At 36.6% G+C, this 20,314-nt stretch overlaps 1 protein-coding gene across 1 annotated transcript in view; it reads right to left on the bottom strand.

Moving 5' to 3' along the window:
• Nucleotides 1–16,264: 16,264 nt before the first annotated feature.
• The window catches only part of LOC139739058 (uncharacterized), a 31,682-nt gene continuing 27,632 nt past the window's right edge, over nt 16,265–20,314 (bottom strand). The window contains exons 24-27 of the mRNA XM_071649671.1: nt 19,957–20,133; nt 18,985–19,152; nt 18,188–18,314; nt 16,265–16,448 (exon numbers count right to left, since the gene is read on the bottom strand). Coding sequence (XP_071505772.1) covers nt 16,265–16,448; nt 18,188–18,314; nt 18,985–19,152; nt 19,957–20,133 — 656 coding nt within the window. The remainder of the gene's footprint in view (nt 16,449–18,187; nt 18,315–18,984; nt 19,153–19,956; nt 20,134–20,314) is intronic.

The following is a 20,314-nucleotide window of genomic DNA, read 5'->3' as shown; positions in this document are numbered from 1 at the left end:
CGAAAAAATATGAAATTTCAAAATGTCATATTTTCCTTATTTCTCTTCCAATTTTTTGTCATTTTGGAAACGTTCTGTAGGGATCTTTTTCTCTTTCTGTTAGAGTTTATTAATTTTGGAGCTGATTTCCTCTTTAACCATTAGCTACCACATAATAGAATGTGTTGTCTGTTCATAGTAATGATAGAACACTACCAGTCAACCATATACCTTGTTTTGCTTTCTTTTATGACGGACTTTGAATCATATTTCGACATCAAAGACGAAATCACTTTTCACCACAGCTCTGTCGTCCATGGCACCGTTTCAGGACGTTGTTAATCTCTGATAATTTCAGTAAAATCCTTGGTTTTGATTGGCTGAGATGCTCTAGTCACTGACTGTTACTTTGGTATTAATTGTCAGTGACTGTCAACTTGCCTGGGTTGACAACTTTCATGAAACGGCGTCCAGACAAAATCGGTGGCGATGATACCGACTGGGAGTCTTGATTCGTATTTAACGTCCTGTAGATGGCGCCATTCAATTTGGAAAAATCACCGCATGAATTCTGCGAAGTCTCGCTCGACACTTTCTATGCGTGTAGCACTCACAGAGATTAGTTCATTGATAAGACTTCTCATAAGCTGAAAGACGATCTCGAAGTCTACATATCCTACATGCCAGGCATCGAAGAGCACAAGAATAATGTTCAAACACGACGGTGGCTTGAAATCTCTTGTATGAAGAAACATAGAATGGCAGTGTATATTTTAGGCATGACAAAATAAGTGATTTTACTCGTAAAAGGAACCATAAAAGTAACTTGCAGAAGGAATAGTGGCTAAGATGTTTTAACTAGATTAACAATCTTATATCACACCGCAATCCACGTCGCCCACCACATCTCACTAGCTCCCACCCCCAAAAAAGGGAAGAATTCAAAAAGAAAGTCAGAAAATAAACACAGAGCAATTTAGATTAGCATAATAAATAACTATTAATGCCATCCTCATTTATTCTCCAATATGTAAATCTCTGTATGAGAGGTGATAAAGGAAATGCAATCCAGGAATCTCGAGTATTTCTACCATCGTTTATGCTCCCTAATATGATCTAGGGCGATTGGGAAATGAAACTACAGTTTTAGTTTATTTGTTTGTTTGTCTGTTTGTTTCATTTTCCATCTAATAATATGGCTCGATGGCCCACATTCAGCTCAACTATAATTGGTATCCCACAGGAACCATTTTATTTTTTAGCTAAAAATGGAAAAATCTTAATAGTGTTCATATTAGCCATTATCGACGTTTGAATCTGTTTGTCACAAAGAATTTATCAAAATGACGATCCCAAGTGATTGGTTGATGTTGTTGTTTTTGATGAATATTTTTTTCCTCCAGTTAACTTATTTATTTATTTATTTTTTTTGGTGCATGTCACACATTATCCAAAGCAATTTTTACGTCTTTTTCGCATTTATGGGTATGTCAGACGCTCACCTCTTAAAGAAGCTGTTCATTTCAATCTTTTCTGTATGAGCCCAAACGTTGTATGAGACATAATGCATTATTGGGATATTTTAGTGCAGATTATCATACCCGTGGCTGGTATTTTGGATGCCATTTTGACTGAATTTACAAATTTGATCGACTGAGATGTAAATAAGGGTACAAAGTATTAGTTTTCACTGAATCACATAAAACGCAGTTTCACCATGTACAACGAAGGAATCTTAGATTAATTCAAGAATGTCTCATATCAATATCTTTTCTTTTTCAATGATATACACAGTGATTTTTGTTTCATCATGATAAAAAGCAGTATAATAAACTACAAATAATGGTAGATTTTGGCTGACATTTTGGTAGTCATTTTGAATTTCTAAAAGTCCTCAAGGATGCAAGAGTTGCAAATTCCAGAATCGGATTTAGCACGCCATTAAAATAGAGTAAGAACATTACATTCTTCAATTTTTAACTATTTCGGGCCTGTAGGAAAATATATAAGATTTGCAGTTTTTGGCTTCAAAACGCTCAATAAACACCTAGGCTATAAAATATGTACTCTGCTTATTATATCAGTTAGTGTATTATGAAAACGGAAATATTGCGTGTTTGCTGTACTTGTTGGGACTTGATGGTGGTGGTGTATGTATTTATGAAAAGTGAAAGACACACACGTGTGAAGTATGTATGGATTGTGGTGGTGGTGGTGTGTGTGCTGTTGATCCCGTGATGGATGTACGGACGGTGAGTGTATGAAGGGTGATGTGTGGGATGTGTATGGATTGTGGCCGTGGCGGCGGCGGCGGCGGCGGCGGTGGTGGTGGTGGCGGTGGTGGTGGTGGTGGTGGTGTGTGTGTATGTGTGTGTGCGTGTGTTGTTGTTGTTGTTGCAGTTGTTGTTGTTGTTGTTGCTCTTGTTCTTGTTGTGATGGGTGTACGGTGAGTGTATGAAGAGTGATGTGTGGGATGTGTGTGGATTGTGGCGATGATGGTGGTGTGTGGAAGTGGGTAGAGGACTGCATAGTGGACGGTGTGTGTGTGTGTGTGTGTGTGTGTGTGTGTGTGTGTGTGTGTGTTTGCCCCTGTGATGGGTGTGTCCACGGTCCACTCATGGCGCCATACAGGGAGAATTCTGCCCTACCATCTATCTATCTATCTATCTATCTATCTATCTGTCTATCTATCTATCCATCCATCTGTCCATCTATCTATCTATCTATCTATCTATCCATCTATCTATCTACCTATCTATATATCTATCTACCTGATCTATCTATCTATCTATCTATCTATCCATCCATCTATTCATCTATCTACGGCTATCTATCTATCTATCTATCTATCTATCTATCTATCTATCTATTTATCTATTTATCTATCTATCCATCTATCTATCCATCCATCTATCTATCTATATATCTATCTACCTGATCTATCTATCTATCTATCTATCCATCCATCCATCTATTTATCTATCTACTTATCTATCTATCTATCTATCTATTTATCTATCTATCTATCCATCTATCTCAGTAATCTATCTAACTAATCTATCTATCCGTCTATCTATCTATCTGTCTATATCTATTTATCTATCTATCTATCCATCTATCTATCTATCTATCTATCTATCCATCTATCTACCTATCTATATATCTATCTACCTGATCTATCTATCTATTTATCTATCTATCTATCTATCTATCTATCTATCTATCTATCTATCTATCTATCCATCTATCTATCTATCCATCTATCTATCTACCTATCTATATATCTATCTACCTGATCTATCTATCTATCTATCCATCCATCTATTCATCTATCTACTTATCTATCTATCTATCTATTTATCTATTTATCTATCTATCTATCCCTCTATCTCAGTAATCTATCTATCTAATCTATCTATCCGTCTATCTATCTATCTGTCTATATCTATTTAGCTATCTATCTATCCATCTATCTATCTATCTATCTATCTATCTATCTATCTATCTATCTATCCATCTATCAAAAAATGGGTGATTTGTTAGGTGAAATGGAGGATGTAGGGGTGAGTTGAGAGTGATTCATATTGGGATTCTTATTCCATCCCTGATTCCCAACCATCCGGGGATTCCATCGCTTTTATCCGGGAGGTATCATTTATAAGGAAACGCACACATAGTATCTTAGATTTTTGGCAGCCGTTTTGGTAATCATTTTGGTGGCCATCTTGAATATCTCAAAACTGTCAAGGGTGCAAACGTTGCATTGTCCAGATTTGGATAAGGCAGCGAGGCTCGAAATAGGGTAACACCATCAAAAATATAGGGCGGACTGTTATAGGCCCACAACCTGATTTTAGCACCCAGAATGTTAGTTTAAAATTGTCAGAATCATTCGTGATGTTAAGCGAAGAGATACAGTCGCGATGCAGCTTACAGCATTTCAGAATATGCTCAGTTCTGCAATATTTTAAGTGTTTTGAATTTTTGACTCACATACTGACATAGATTTATAGATGACAGAATGACCAAAGAGCTAGGAAATTAATAATAACGATGTTGATAATCCAATAAGGGAGTCGAGTTACAGTTGTATGATTACTCCGAACGAAATGCGCCGCACTGAAGTTTTCAAATCACTCTCAAAATGACAGTTTCATGATGGGAATGCAAGAAAGACTAGCTGTCCTCAATAATTTTATTCCTCAACTCATGCAAATGAGTGTTATGCTGAACATCTACTCGTCTTGGATATATCCAACAGATGATTCTCGAATCAGTTGATGAATGAAACGTCGTAAACTAATCAAGGAGCATCGTTATAGTAATTTAACGACTTCCAGTCATGCATGCAAATAATACTCGTACTCATGGCGTCCCGCCTCAAGTTCTTTGGACATATTGTTGGAGTGATTATTGAATGTTGCATATTTGCTGCTCTTTTGAAATCCCGCGCAGTTTTACCATGCATCTAAATCCCGGAATTATATGTGAAAGCATGAAACCACGGTGAAATGAATTATTTGTCAGATTTTCATTAGTCAGACAGGTCATAATTTACTTCAAACAGAGATATACGACAAAATAATGCATTATGTTGATTAATAATCGAAGCTGCAACTGTATTGCGTTGCAATTTCAGTATAAAAGACTACCGTCAATCTTCCGTGATTGTTTGTAATTGGCTGCAATGAATGGATGACAACACAACATTTATATATATATATATATATATATATATATATATATATATATATATATATATATATATATATATATATATATGTATATATACATATATATGATTGTGTTAACATACATATTGTTTCTTGATAATAATATTCCTGCGTATGAGAAACGAAGCAAAACTAAGGTTCCAGGCTTACTATTCTTTTCTAGACAACAAATACTTAAAATACCTTTTGAGTTTGATGATACCAACGAATCAGAAAAAAAACTAGAGTATCGTGTCATAAGATTGCTCACTTCACTATAAAGCTTGTGATGATAATACTTTGATAAAGGATTGTCACCTTTCGCCAGTGTTAATCCCTTGATCGTATAGTCAGTGATGAGATAAGTGTGAGCGCCAGAGTTTAGATTCGCTCTCACTATTACCGCTCGCTCGCCATCCGTCTGGACGCAGAACAAATATCTGGATTAGAAACAAAACAGATAAGACAAATGAGGCCGATATAATATCACGCGTGTTAATCGGATAATTCTGCCTCGCGAGTGTTCCGTGAGGGGTTTGTTTTCGAATTCAAAATCGATTCATGACCAATACATCATCATTTCTGTTGGGATACATGGATCAGACGCCGGATGACGGGGGTTAATTGATTACCTCTCAGGGACAAAGATGTCTATCATCCTAAAACATTTTCACATGATTTTACTCTCTCATCTTCCTTACAGTTTATGGCACACCGGATGTACCTCTTGCAACAAAATCATTTTGAAACAACGTGACGTCAAGATAAATATCTAGTTCTCTAGGTCATCCAATTGTTGTATTTACCTGTGACAGTTTCGACGACGGGCTGTCATCTGACCCAAACGCTCATAACCCAAATGTCACACCTGGATGATTATAAATTGGCGCCAAAACATCAGTCGCCGATTACCCATCGTTTGAGAATGATGACAGCCCGTCGTCGAAACTATCACAGGTACATACAGCAATCGGATGACCTAGAGAACAGTACAGCTTCCGGTTGATACGGTCCAAAGCTAAACATCTCATTGCTATAATACGCTCAGCACGACATGGACGGATATACAAAAGGCGAATAAATATCCAACGATACTCATGTCTTTTTATAGCACGTTTATGCTAAAGAAAAGACTACAAACATATCTCTGCGAATTTTCACTTGCTACAGTGGGTTTATGCTCATAGTATCAGAGGTAGATGAAGAATAGCTACAAACATCAATCGAATAAAGAAACAAAGAAACAAAAAACAACACAGTAGAGGTTAAAGCCGACCTAACTGGCCTGGACATATATAAAGCATCCTTGCATATCGAACGTGATAGCCACCATGGGTAAATAAACAAAGTACAGGTACAAATGTTCACCTCGTAGCAGCAGTCAAACACCTGAAACGTTAACTTGAATAAATGTAATTCACTATTGAACAAAGAATAACAACTGAATAAATGAAAGAAAAATTAATGAATAAGCAAAGGAAAACACTTATGTCAAAATAAGTATAGTGAATGAATACAGCTCTTATAGAGATATAGGTTCAACGTTGACTGAAGAAATGGTTGGGTCAAAGACGCAAATTAAAGACAAAAACGTGGGTTGGACTGTCTCGAATGGTAATCTACTCACTGCTGTTGGCAATGAGGTCGTCATGAACTGACGATCGATCGACGGGCGGCTGTCTTCAAAGAACATCGCCCCTTTCGAGATCACATCAAGGTCTGCCCGGGCGATGTAAACGGTGGTAGAGTCGACGGAGTACAGGTCACCTCTGACGGGATCGTACTGAACGAACCACGACATGACGTTCGGATGTGTCCAAAGGGGTGCTGTAGGTGAAGTCTCTAGCAAGAAGGTTGCAGAACTATGTCCACTGGCGAAATGGTCATTGTGGTGGTAGTGAGTCATGCACGGCTATGATGATCCTGTTATTTTTTTTTTATTAGCGCAAAACTTAGAAACAGACAGAGGGAGAAAAGATAACGTGAAGCTGTATGCCAATTTTGTCATTACTCTCCATCGTTCTCTTTACTGTTAAGGTGGTTTAATTACATGTAGTAAAAGAACACACTTGTTGGCAAATTTGAATTTGAATTTTGATCCAGTTTTCATTTAGAGAACAGATTTAAAAACAAATTTGTATCTTATATATATATATATATATATATATATATATATATATATGTATATATGAATATATATATATATATATGAATATATATATATATATATATATATATATATTTATATATTTATTTATGTATTTATTGAAAAATATATATTCATCTATGTATTTGTACCGTCAGACAATATGATCATTCTTTTTATAAATCAAACTTCCCCAAACTGTTGTTTATTAGGCATTTCCCACGATTAAAGACTGGAAATAATATATTATAGGAATGAATACATATTCATTACATATATAATATATTTAACGTAATATAATATCATATGTGATATAATATAATATAATATGATATATCATACAGATATTGATTGGTACGGGGTGGCATATAACATTCTTTGGACCGCCAGGGAGTTATATTTTCCCAAGGGATTATATTTTCCCGAAGTGCGCAGCGCTGAGGGAAGATATGATCACGAGGGAAAATATAACCCCCTGGCGTTCCAAAGAATGTTACATTCCACCCCCTACCAGTCGATATCTGTTATATTAGATGGCCTTGCCCTTGATTACGGTTTACAGAAGAGCCTACACACTAACGACGCATAACCGTTTTTACGCTCATGCGTTAGCCCGACCAGACGCTGTGTGTGCGCGCTGTCGCGATTTTGTACAGCGACCGGGCTGTGTACTCAGTAGTTAGGCTCATTCTAATGTAATAGGCTTAACTAGATCTAGTTTCTAGAATCTACACGGTCTAACGTTACGTAAGTCTAGCGTCTATATAGGTCTAGTGTTAGTGTCTACATCACATGCGTCCAAATTGGCTCCCCAGTGCATCATACTTTTTCTACCCTGTGATTTTCAGTCATTTGTCTTGTGCCAGGACAGGTATAGGCCTAACGTGTAGACGTACCCTGAGTTTTGTCATCAGGAATCTGCAGCAATTTCAAAATCAGTCTTGTTTTTCCTCTGTTGCAGAGATAAAAATTGTAGAAACTATTCACAAACACAGTGATTTGCAAACTAACGTTAGTCTGCTCGGTGTCGTAGTCCTCCACTTGTTCAGTGTAACGTTAGATCTAACGTTAGTCTTAGCCTACGTCAATGTAGGCGCGTACAATGAAGATGAACTGAATAAAATGTCTCTAGACTATTAACTCGCTTGTTTCGGACATGTTTAGTGGAGTTAGAATCCTTATCCTCCAAAATCTTATCGAGCTCGTTGTCGTTTATTATAGACAAAATGGGGTTCCATTTGAAGTGTGAATCCAAACTTCGCGCACAGAATGATACGTGCTTACGTAAACGGCACATTGGGTACGGTACCTACGTTATTACACTGTGTAACGTTTAGCTTCCCGATTTCCACGTCCACCCAGGCAAACCTAGCGCGTGACGCTACTGCGCGCCGCGCCGCGCCGTAGACCCTCTACTCTCTCACGTATCACACGTATCGTGGGGGGGGGGGGGGGGTGGGAGCAGATTATGTCGATCCAGACTGCAGTTATCGATAGTAATCGTTTGCTCGTTCCAGTTACCGACGTGGTCCCACACCCTTATATTGGTGTAATTGTTCGTATTTAAACCGTAAGGGGGCGACACACATGGAAAAAATATATTCATTTGACCAGTTGGTGAAATATAACGAGCTGGAAAAATATAACATTTGCGATCCTCGCAAACAGTATCATGTGACGAGCTCTCGACCAATCACATACCAGAAACTGTCTAAGCCATCTAATATAATATATATATATATATATATATATATATATATATGTATCATATTATATATATAATATATATATAATAGTGACAGCAATGGACTAAACAAGAACATGGCGGGGCGGTGCAAGGACAGTTAGATATATTGCCAGCAAAACTTGCACGAGAGACGTCGGTGGCTGTGATGTCGAGTAGCACCCCTTTAATTAAGCCTTCGGGCGAATTGCCCTTCTTCAGAATCTACAATGACAATATATAACAACATAAAACATTTTTTTTTTCTGTTGATGGATGGTTTAAAAAATGATTATTTGTAGTTTGCAATAGACTAAATGGGAACGAGCCTCAGCACAGAACGTCCCCCCATACACACACACACACACACATTTAATATGCACCCGGCTACAATCTTAACGGACAACATTTAAGACCGTACCAAGCAGTAACAGAGTAAGTTCCGTTTTGTGATTGTATTTAGTAATATCATGTTTGTTTGTTATTTGGTATTTGTTAAAAATGTGTTGTAATTTTGTACGTTTTGTATTTATTGTTATGTTTGGTTTATTTTTGAATGTATAGAATTAATATTTGAAGAGTTTGTTCGCAAAAACCGATAAGTCCATATTTGCCAAATGGAGATATTTTGCGATTAAAGGTCAAGAAAAATAAAGAGAATAATAAGAAAATTTCTGCTTCTTTCGACCATAACTTAAAAAATGTACCTTTATATGTAGTGACCAATATATCATTTAAAAGGTATTATTTTGTACTTTATGACAGAGGCCGTACTTCAAAATCTTAAAAAATGGACTTATCGGTTTTTGCGATCAATCTCTGCATTTAAGATTAGTTAAGTTTAGTATGACTTTACACCGAGGTTGATTTTGTTTATATGTTGTTATATATTGTCATTGTAGATTCTGAAGAATGGCAATTAGCCCAAAAACTTAATTAAAGGGGTGCTACTCAACATCACAGCCACGTCTCTCGTTCAAGTTTTCCTGGCAATAATATATATCATGCGCTTTCCTCGCCAGGATAAAGCGTTTTAGTCTAAAGCCATTTTAGGTTTTTATCACATATAATATATATATATATATATATATATATATATATATATATATACTGACATCAAAAGACTAAACCACAACATGGCGGGGCGGTGCAAGAACAGTGAATCTATTGACAGCAAATCTTGCACATTAATAGACGTGGATGGTGTTGGGTAGCACCCCTTTAATCATCGAGCTTTCGGGCGAAAAGCCCTTCTTCAGGATCTATACAGTCAATGACAACAACGTATAAATAAAATCAACCTAGGTATAAAATCATACAAAACTTAACTAGCCTCATATACTATACATTTCAGAATATACTCAACATAAAACATACCTCAATTCAGCGCATTTTATAACAAAAAACAAATCAGCATACTATTACTAAATACAATCTCAAAACAAAACTTACTGTGTTGGTGCTGAGTGTGGTCTTGTAGTGTTGTCTGTGTGAAGGTTGTGGTCGGGGGTATCTTATATGTATTTGTGTATATGGGGGGGGGGGGGCGTTCCTGTACTAAGGCTCGTTCTCAATAATCAATCAAAAACTACCAATACTCAAAAATTTTCACCATCCAACAATACAGAAAAACTTCCAAATTACCATTACAATTTCTACATATTAATACACCTCTTGTAATACATACAAACATACATATCCGCATACATAATATAATTTATACACATGAATCTATTTATCCAAATACTTACATACTTACAACCACGTTACTTTAACTACAATTCAACTTTCCCAAAATACATATACCATTATTACATTACCTATTATATATCTACCTACATTTACATCAATCACTAATTCTATCGAACTAAAATTTATTCTAACCTTCTCAAACAATAACATATTTATCATATACTAACATTCAATTAATCTAACAAATATTGTAATAATCTAAAAATAACATATTTTTATACACTAACATTCAATTGATCTCTTCTCATCTATCTCTTTATAATACACCCTCATACATCTATTCAATACTTTCCCATAAGTCGAATAATCAACTGCAAAACATAATATATATACAAACATACATACATACTTACATTTATTTCTACAATTACTCATACATATCTGACAATCAGTTGATATATCATTTAACTGGTATTATTTTGAACTTTATGACAGAGATCGTACTTCAAAATCTTCAAAAATGGACTTATCGGTTTTTGCAAACAAACCCTTCATATATATATATATATATATACACACAAACACTCACACATGCATTGCGCTATTCGAACACAGATTCAGGCGTAATCTCTGACAAAAAGAAGAATGATAATATAGTGAAGCTTTTTACTGCACGTAAGAAGACAAGTTGGTATTGTGATGTCCTAGCATGCATGAAAATCACATTTTTAATCACAACTTCACGTATTTGATCAATGGCTCTAACTCAAAACAGTAAATAATCGACGTGTACTGACGCTAGTGAAGGGCACTTTGTCAATCAGTTTTGCAACAAAAACAACTCGATACAAGAATCATCAACTTTAGAAAAAAAAAACTAATCTGAAAATTACGTTTTCTCAGAGGCATAGAAGTCCTCTATAAGAGAGAAGAATTGAGCTTCATGTAAACATATCTGAATCATTGCAACCTTACGCTACTCTGCGACTTAGTAGTCATCATTGATAAACTGCATTGCACATGGAATATCAGACTTGATGAAGCAATTTTACAAAATACAACATGATAAGAGTTGTCATGAGAATCCAACCAGAAAGCTCTAAAGTTACATTACACAAACAATGCATTCCTCTCTATCGCTACTGAAAAAAAAAATACACTCTAACTTCAAAGACTGCCAGTGCATAGAACTACATTTACTTTTAACTTAAAAGCGGATTGACGAAACGCAAGCATAAACATTACGACACGAGAACTCACGGACACTTGTAAACATGAGTTTTGTGGCTTTGAACAGATCAACATTAATATAATAGTACAACGCACTCCTCAATCTACATTAATATAATAGTACAACGCACTCCTCAATCTATCGCAAGTTCTCTTGCACAACTTGATGAGTCTCAAGATATGTAAAGTATTATACTTTATGATAATCTATTTCATGTTGCCAACATTATTTTGGGCAATTTATCTACTCGGGCATCCCTCATAATGGCCTTCTACATTTTTATTATTATCTCAAACCTTCACTTGGAGTGTTTCCTTGGTTGAATATATTCAAATCGAGTGTGTCCTCTCTTGAATACATATAACATTTGTTTTATATGTTTCCTTTATATGTTTTCTGGAGTATGTTTTGAATATTAACATGTACGATAATAACCACTTCATGTGAACAAGCCAACACTTGAACACAGATAATGGCATGCAGACAGAAAATGGAGCTGAAGTGAAGTGAAGTGAATTGAGGTGAGGTGAGGTGAACTCTGATAGGAACTGAACTGAACTAAAATATGAATTCCCCGACCAAGGGTTGCAGTACATTGTCGGACAGAGATACTCTTAAATGATATAACTGAAATTGATGTAGCAAGCAATGACATAAGAGTAAGCCGGTATACAGTCCCTTATACAAATCTACAATGAAAGTTTCTCACAGCGAGTTGACGGAAATTTACAAATGCAACTCTACTCCCAACCGGAATAAAGATTCTGACTTCATTTGCAAGACAAAGGAAGAGACTAAAATGTCACTAGTTCACTATTTATCATGCTGAATTATAATCTATAGCGAAGGACAAACTAATTCAACAATATTTGATCTGATATCATTGTTCAGTTCTTTCTCATTTCCGGTTACAAACAGTTCTTATAATGTCTTAATCATTGACAGAGATATTTTCACACCTGTCCGAAGAACAAACACAAAGAAAAAAAAACCACTCAGTTTATAAATCAATCTAATTTGGGATACATTGTCGCAGTCTTCTTGATGTCAGATAATACATTACATCGCAAACATTAACTCGTATAGATTTCAGTTGGACCACTTACATTTCTTACCTCATGAGACAAACTTTAATGAATTTAATTTGTATTAAAAGGCACAGTAATTTCAATCACTCTAGCTGTAGTAAACACATGAAAATGTACAATGGGCATATAAGAGCAGAATATAAGATATACTTCCGTCTTACTGTCACTGTTTATCACGACATGGATATCTATTTTCAATAAATGGTCAAAGTGAATACAATGTCAACCATTTCTAGAATAAAGTTACAATCACTGGACGGGACCCCCTCCCTCCCCCCCCCCCCCCAAAAAAAAATACAATCACTGTACTCTTTGGGCTCGACCGACCAAGAATGCTTCGATCAAAACACGAACACTCTTTTTGGTGGGCAAAAATGTCCCAATATCTGGATGGAAATCAATTCTCTTTCTCTAAAATATGGTAATGGTAAAAAACGTGATATCTCAGAATAATGACAAAATGAATAAAACAGCTCTTCCTACTGTTCACTGATCGTAATGGTTTCAGTGGATAGTATAATTTAGGAAACTTAGACTGATATTAAGTACGTGAAGTACCACAAGCCTTAGATAAACTGATTTCCCTTTGTTTCATCCATTCTCAAGCATAGGAATATCTGCTAATCCGCCTAGATATATGCACTACATCACACCTAAAATCGACAATCAAAAAAATTGTACGAAGAAAAAAAACACACAAAAAACACAAATAAAACAACAAACACAATGAAAAAACAAACAAGCAAATAGAGAATTACAAAAGAAAACATATCCCTGTAACGAGAATCACATCTACGTAATGTACATTAATGTCACTAGTTGTTCCTTGATATATTCGTTCTGAGTAATCTAACAATAAGGAAAACAGAGTGAATTTAGGAGTGACAAGTTATCGGTGACATAATGATATTTTCTGTGAGAAAAGGATTATTCCTAAGCACATGTGGCACAGCCGAAGAAAGTTTCCGTAAATCGGCTATAAAGCCGTTCTCTTTCCATCTTATATTATTTGTATATTTTTATTAGCAACTTCAAGGTGCGGCTTCTAAACTTTTCTGCGGCAATGGCTTACTCCCTCAGTTATCATTAAATATTTCACGAAGTTTCAACAGACAGAGTTCTGTGTAATAGTAGCTTATTATGATTATACACATCACTATATTATTATCAGTCTTACTTCTTATCAGTATAATCATCATTATTGCTACGTATTATGAATATCATTATTATCATATTACTCAAGGCCGGAGACATCGAGGAGACAGGGGCACGCCCCGTCCACTTGTGTTTTTTTTTTTTGTGCAGAAAATTTAGAGTCCACTTCACCAAAATGTTTGCACCAGATCGTTAGATTTAACTCCTTAATTCCCTCGTGTGGGTCCCATCCCCTCCCCGGTCCATCCCTGTATATGATAGTATACACACAGTGAAGACGAAGACACAAAGAAGAGATACTAAAAGAGTAGATATCACATTATCTACTTTAATTGTCCTCGAACATTAATGGTTCTTACTCTTTGACTGACAACTTTCGAATTAATGTTCCACCAAAATGTGCGCACCAAATCGTTTGATTTCATTTCTAAAATACAGAGTCCCTCGCCTGGGATCGGGATACCCCTTCCACATCCTCCCCCTTCTTTTCATCTCCGTTTATAGAATGAAAACGCAGACACGAAAAAAAAAAAAGAGATGATAGACTGCATATAAGCTACTTGCTATTGTCCTTGAATATTATTTTTTATTACATTTTCATTGATACCTTTCGAAATCGTTCTATCTAAACCAGTCACCAAATGATTAGATGTCACTTCGTAAATGCAAAATCTACCTCATGTGTGAGGGAGATACCCAGTCCCATACCCTCCCCAGCACGGTCGCTTCCTCCTCGCATGAGTTCTCACTTCAAACATTGTCTGAAAATTATCCAAACCATGCATGCTAGATCATTAAAGTACAATTCTAGACTGAATGCAAAATCCCCTCGCCTGCGAGGGGGATACCCCCACGCACATGCACTCCCTTCTTTGGTCCATCTTGGTAAACTTGGTATACTCAGTGAAGGCGAAGACACAGAAAAGAAGTGATCGGATACATACAACATAAGCTACCACATAAGCAACTGCAATTGTCCTCAAATATAAGTTTTCCTTACCTTTTTGATTTACAGCGCTCAAAATATTTCACCAAAATGCGCGCACCAGATCGTCAGATTTCACATCTTAAAAGGTAAACCACCGCGTGTGGGTCTGACACCCTCCCCCTTTTTCCATCTCCGTAGACTTACAATGTACGTAATGAAGACCCAGACACAGGGTAGATACCATATCAGCTACTTTAGTTGTCCTCGAATATAATTTTTATTCTTACTCTTTGACATCTTTCCAAATATTCCACCTAAAAGTGTGCATCACATCGTCGAATTTCAAAATCAAAATGCAAAATCCGCGTCAATTGGGAGGGGGATCCTCCAGCTCGGTCGCTTCCTCCCTAGCATGAGTGTTTACTTCAAACTTTTTCCAAACATTCCCCAAAAGTGCCCACCAGATCAATGAATTTTAGTTCTAAAATGCAAATCTCCCTCACCGGGGAGGGGTTTATCACCTCCCTTTGGACTTGGTATATCCATAAAGTGAAGACGCAAAGGATAAATAGGTGATAGATGCCATGTTACCTATTTTGATTGTCCTCGAATTTCAATTTTTCTGATACTCTTAGATTGATTTTTTTTCCAAAATATTCCACCAAAATGAGCGCACCGGATCGTCAGATTTCAATTCTGAAAATGCAATATCTCCCTCGTGTGGGAGCTTGGACATCTCACACCCCCCTTCTGTTCATCTCCGTATACACAGTGGAAACGCAGACACGAAAAAGGAAAAGAGGTGACAGATTTCATAAAAGCTACTTGCATTGTCTTGGAATATTCTTTTTTCTTTATCGATAACTTTCCAAACTGTTCCACCAAAATGTATGCACCAGATCGTTTCATTTCACTTCTTACCTGCTTACATTGCACAGTCTTTCTAGTGTAGGAGGGATATACCCGTTCCAGACCCTCCCCAAGCTCTCCCGCTTCTTCCCTCGAATGAGCGGTCACTTCAAACATTTAACATAGGGCCTACAAATGTCTCGTAGGAAAAAACAAAAGAAAGATACGACCCCGCTACCCATGGCGCTCATCCCCTCCCTCAATCTGGAAAACGGATCGACGTCTGTTCCCGCTCTGGTCCCATTCGTGGCTAGTGGGCCCCCTCACCAACTGTTCTGCCGGCCCTGTTATAATGTACAAGAATTTCTTTTGAAAACGTCATCAGACTTATGTCCACATAACCATTCCACATTATTCACTTGCCTATCAAGACTGAAAACAAAATTTGTGTTTGGAGACTGGATGGTGCTCATTTGGGAACTGGAGACGGATAAGTTGGATCAATATCACTCTGTCGATGATTCCATATCTTAGAAAGACAAAGATTTCTGTAATCCCCTTCAATTTCTCATGTGAAAATTCCCAAACAACTTCCTCTGCACTGAGTTAACAAAATAAGATGTAAAAAAACCCAACAACAACAGTTGAATAACAAAGCAAAGATATATGATTGATTATACCTGCAATGATCGCAAGACTAAGATGGGTGAAGTTACAACGGAAATTTGACTTCTTTGGACGACGCATCTCTATGCATCCTTCTAAAAAAAATTGACTGGTGTCATGGCGTACGGTCGAGGGCCCTGGGGGGCACGGAAATCATCTTCCTGGTCCTCTTCACGTACTCTGTCTATTGTACGGAAGTTGGTCAGACTCATCATAATATGGCCGTCCTCGTTTAGGCTCTCTTCGCTTTCAGACGGCGCCGGGGCTGGCTTTTTCATCCTGTGGCACAGACATTTAATAAGAGAGAGAGAGAGAGAGAGGGAGACGGAGGGAGAGACGGAGAGAGAGGGGCGGGGGATAGTTAGGATTACATGTCAAAAAATAAGATGTTATGTTCTTTTCTTTGATAATCCCAAATGCTGCCGAGACGGCATGACGACATGGAAGAATGTCAGATAAAAGCGAAGTAATAATGCCCAGGTGGAAAAGCACACAAAAGCCCCTCAAGCAAACCGGCCAAAGGGTGAAGCGATGAAAATGATGATGATGATGATGATAATAATAATAATAATAATAATAATGATAATAATAATAATAATAATAATAATAATAATAATAATAATAATAATAACAAAAATAATGAAGGAGGGAGATAGACACTACGACATAAAGTGAGTGTTGAGTCAAAATACACGCTTGGTATATTGCAATTAGTGGCATCGCTTGATCTTATCACTAAGTGTCAATTGAAAGTGAATTCAAGTTTCAAGTTTATTCGTTTCACCAAAGCATGGAACATAATATTAGTGGTAATAAAGTATAACATAAAAACACCTACATTGACATTAGAATACACTTAATTAGATATTATAGCAAAAAAACAAACAAACAAATAATCATGAAAATACACTGCATACGTACATAGGTTTACAGGTATGCTACTGGAGACAGCAGCCAGAAAGGAAATATCCCTTCTTTTCGGCTGACCTGAAATAATTTATTCCATTTGGATTATGTGATGTGTTCAAAGCACGTGAAACGTGAGAACAGGGCGAGACAAAGACAAATTAAAACATACAATGACAAAAACGGTATACATGATGTCTTATAACGTAAAGGATAAGAAATGATACTTTTGACTTCAATCGGAGTTTGGGTGTAACTATTGAGATTTTTTTTTGAACCAGGTTTAAACGCATTCAAAGAGTTGGAATTACGTTTTACACAGGGGAAACAAAACATTATTTTCCCCAGGGTAATACGAAAAAGAGATAGGTAAAAATCACTCTCAGATTGAGTGCTATAGTCATGAATTTGATTTGTCTTAGAAGTGAACAAATCTAAGAGAGTTGTAGGTAATAAAAGTTTTCACAAATATACATGGAAAATCGCCTCTTGATAGTTCTACATATTGTTCAGCCCCAATATCCTCAGGAATGACAGAAAATGTGGTGATGTAGGAGCAAGAAAAGGACGTTTTTGAAACACTGATAGTCGTTCACAGTTATAACAAATCTACGGGAATTGTCACATTCAGAGATACAGCCACAAGATTCTTTGGAAATTAGAGGCATTCTGCTCTTTTAAAAACCATGAATGTATTGATAGGATAATGCAGCGATATCGATGTCATACTAACAAGAATTCATAAACAGACGTAGAAATGACGCCCCAAGCCGTGTCGGGACAATAATGGATAGACGATCTCCTTGAATAGGAGCGAGCAAAACCGTTTTTTTTTCTGTTGAAATTTTTATTGGTTTTCAAACGTTTGTAACATTTCAAAAACAATAATGAAACATATAAATCAAAGTGACAACCACTGACAAAAACAAACAACAGACATACATATGACCCGATGTAAACTGAACATAGCATTGGTCTACTGGTGGTTACATAAAGACACTTCAAATTTCCTTCTTTTTCTTTGAACACATTTTCAACTGGGGACCATTTCCTGTAATGGCGAGCAAAACCATTGTTAGGGGTGAAGACTGCACTCAAAACAAACAACCAACCTGCTCATTTTCTTGGAGACCACGACAATTACACCATAGGCAACTAGGATGAGGATAACCGCAGCCACACAGGCCCCGACAATGATGACCGTGTGCAACGTTCTTTCCGGAACTGGAGGGACTGGATCTAGTCAAGTAAAGCACACAGCGGAAAAGTTTTTACGTTGTTTATTGCATTTATTTTCATCTAGTTTTGAAAAGCTTGGCATTATTTCTCGAAATAGATACATAAGATACGCATGAATAGGCCCAAAGTAAATGAGATGAAATTGATCGCAAAATGGGTAAGCTTCATTCTAGTCAAGTGAAATATGTATGTTTATACTTTCGAAGAAGAGATATTAAGAAAATATGAAACCTATTTAATCATAAGTTCATACAACAAGGTATAGTGAAGAAGCAGTGGAAAGATTTAATGGATCTCAATCTGATAATGGACTTGCTTTATTATCATTTTTCAATGGCAGCTTAACCGATATAGGGGTCAAACTCTTCATACGAGAATACATAGACCGATCAATAATATTACTTGGACAATTATAATTTTTTTTGTTATTGTTATCATTATCATTGTAAGTGTAATTATCATTATTTTTGTTGTTTTTATTCAAAGTTCAGTGTTCAAAGTACACATTTACTTTCATTTTCATCAAACAAAGAGATAATTGTTAATATTATGTCATTGTTAAGTATTATGATTATGATGATGATGAAGCTGATGATTATCATTATTATTACTTTTGTTACTATCGATTTGGCTATACGCTTTCTATTCTGCTTTTCCTTCTGCAACTTACACAAACAGTCCTGGAGACTGGTTGATCCGTTGCCAATGGTAACCATTCCATCGGGACAAGGCATACAGGCCTCCTCCAGATGATGACCACGTTTCTGGTACGTGTTGGGAGGACAGGGAAGGCAGATCGAGGTCTGGACATCAAAGTAACTTCCACTGCCACAAGCAACTGATAAGAATGATCAACAAATAGTACCAAGGGGAGAGTCAAAATACACCTGTTTAAGCAAAGCATATATTATAAAGGCACTGTGTTGCAGAGTCGCGTTAAGAAACATAACAATTCAGTTTGGAAAAGTTTAGAAATTCAGGAAGCTTTAAATAGCTAAAATCAAATGATACTTTTATTGGCATGCAAACAGTCAAAACACGCTGGTGGGCAAATTCTTCGCCAACACATACACTGAATAATATTCTTAGCGCAGCTTCAGCGGATACTTTCGCACCAGGACCAAGACAATAAATGCTGAGGGTCATTCTTGTGTCCCAGATCATGAATTATGGTATAAGACAAGGACTGTTTTGAACATGAGAGCATGCGGCTATTGGGGTTGTGCACATCTATCATTGTTACATAACATAATCTCTCTCAATCTTGCTTCTGCACCCATCTTCCCATAAAGAGGTTTGATTTCATTCCTTGCTGAGCTGTTAATACGTGTGTCTGTTATCTATTTTCAATCATATGACAAGCAGCACTATTCTTCAGCAATGTCACTCTAACTTGTAGTCGTAAAATGATTTGCCAACGATTTACGCTCTTGAATATTTCTTGGATTCGTCACCCAAAATGTAAATTAATACACTACATCTTTAATCAAGATGGAAGCAATCTGCTTATACCACAATAGTGCATATTTGTTAACCATGTACGTGTTGATTTACTTTTTGTGGTATATTGTTGCGTCATTAGGCGTCATTGTTAATAACTAGACTTGAGATACTTGAAATATAAGTTCAAGATCCAATTTACCGATGCAATCTGTGATATTTGCAGAGCCGTTGCCCTTGGTAACCAGGTCATCCGGACACGGGATGCACTCTTGCTCTTGGTGTCCACTTTGGTCCATGTATGAATTGACTGGACATGGTAGGCAGCGTGGGTTGGTGGCATTGGACACGTCTACGTAGAATCCTGCCTCACAGATGACTGGTTGAGTACAACATAATTATGAAAACATATTAACTACTGTGTTATATACTGGCAAGCCAGAGTGCAATCATCAACTGAAATATGATTTTTGCCGTAACTACACGTGGATATCAAGATATACCCTATTAATATGTTTTTCCCTACCTTCATAATAAAGTTGCCATGTCGTGTTGTTGAT

Source organism: Diadema antillarum, unplaced genomic scaffold (genome assembly GCF_040938485.1).
Source record: "Diadema antillarum isolate AM-2024a unplaced genomic scaffold, OU_Dant_1.0 seq00000781_RagTag, whole genome shotgun sequence".
In the NCBI taxonomy this organism is placed as follows: domain Eukaryota; kingdom Metazoa; phylum Echinodermata; class Echinoidea; order Diadematoida; family Diadematidae; genus Diadema; species Diadema antillarum.
The sequence above is the reverse complement of the archived record's forward strand: the minus strand, read 5'-3'. Positions and strand labels throughout refer to the sequence as shown.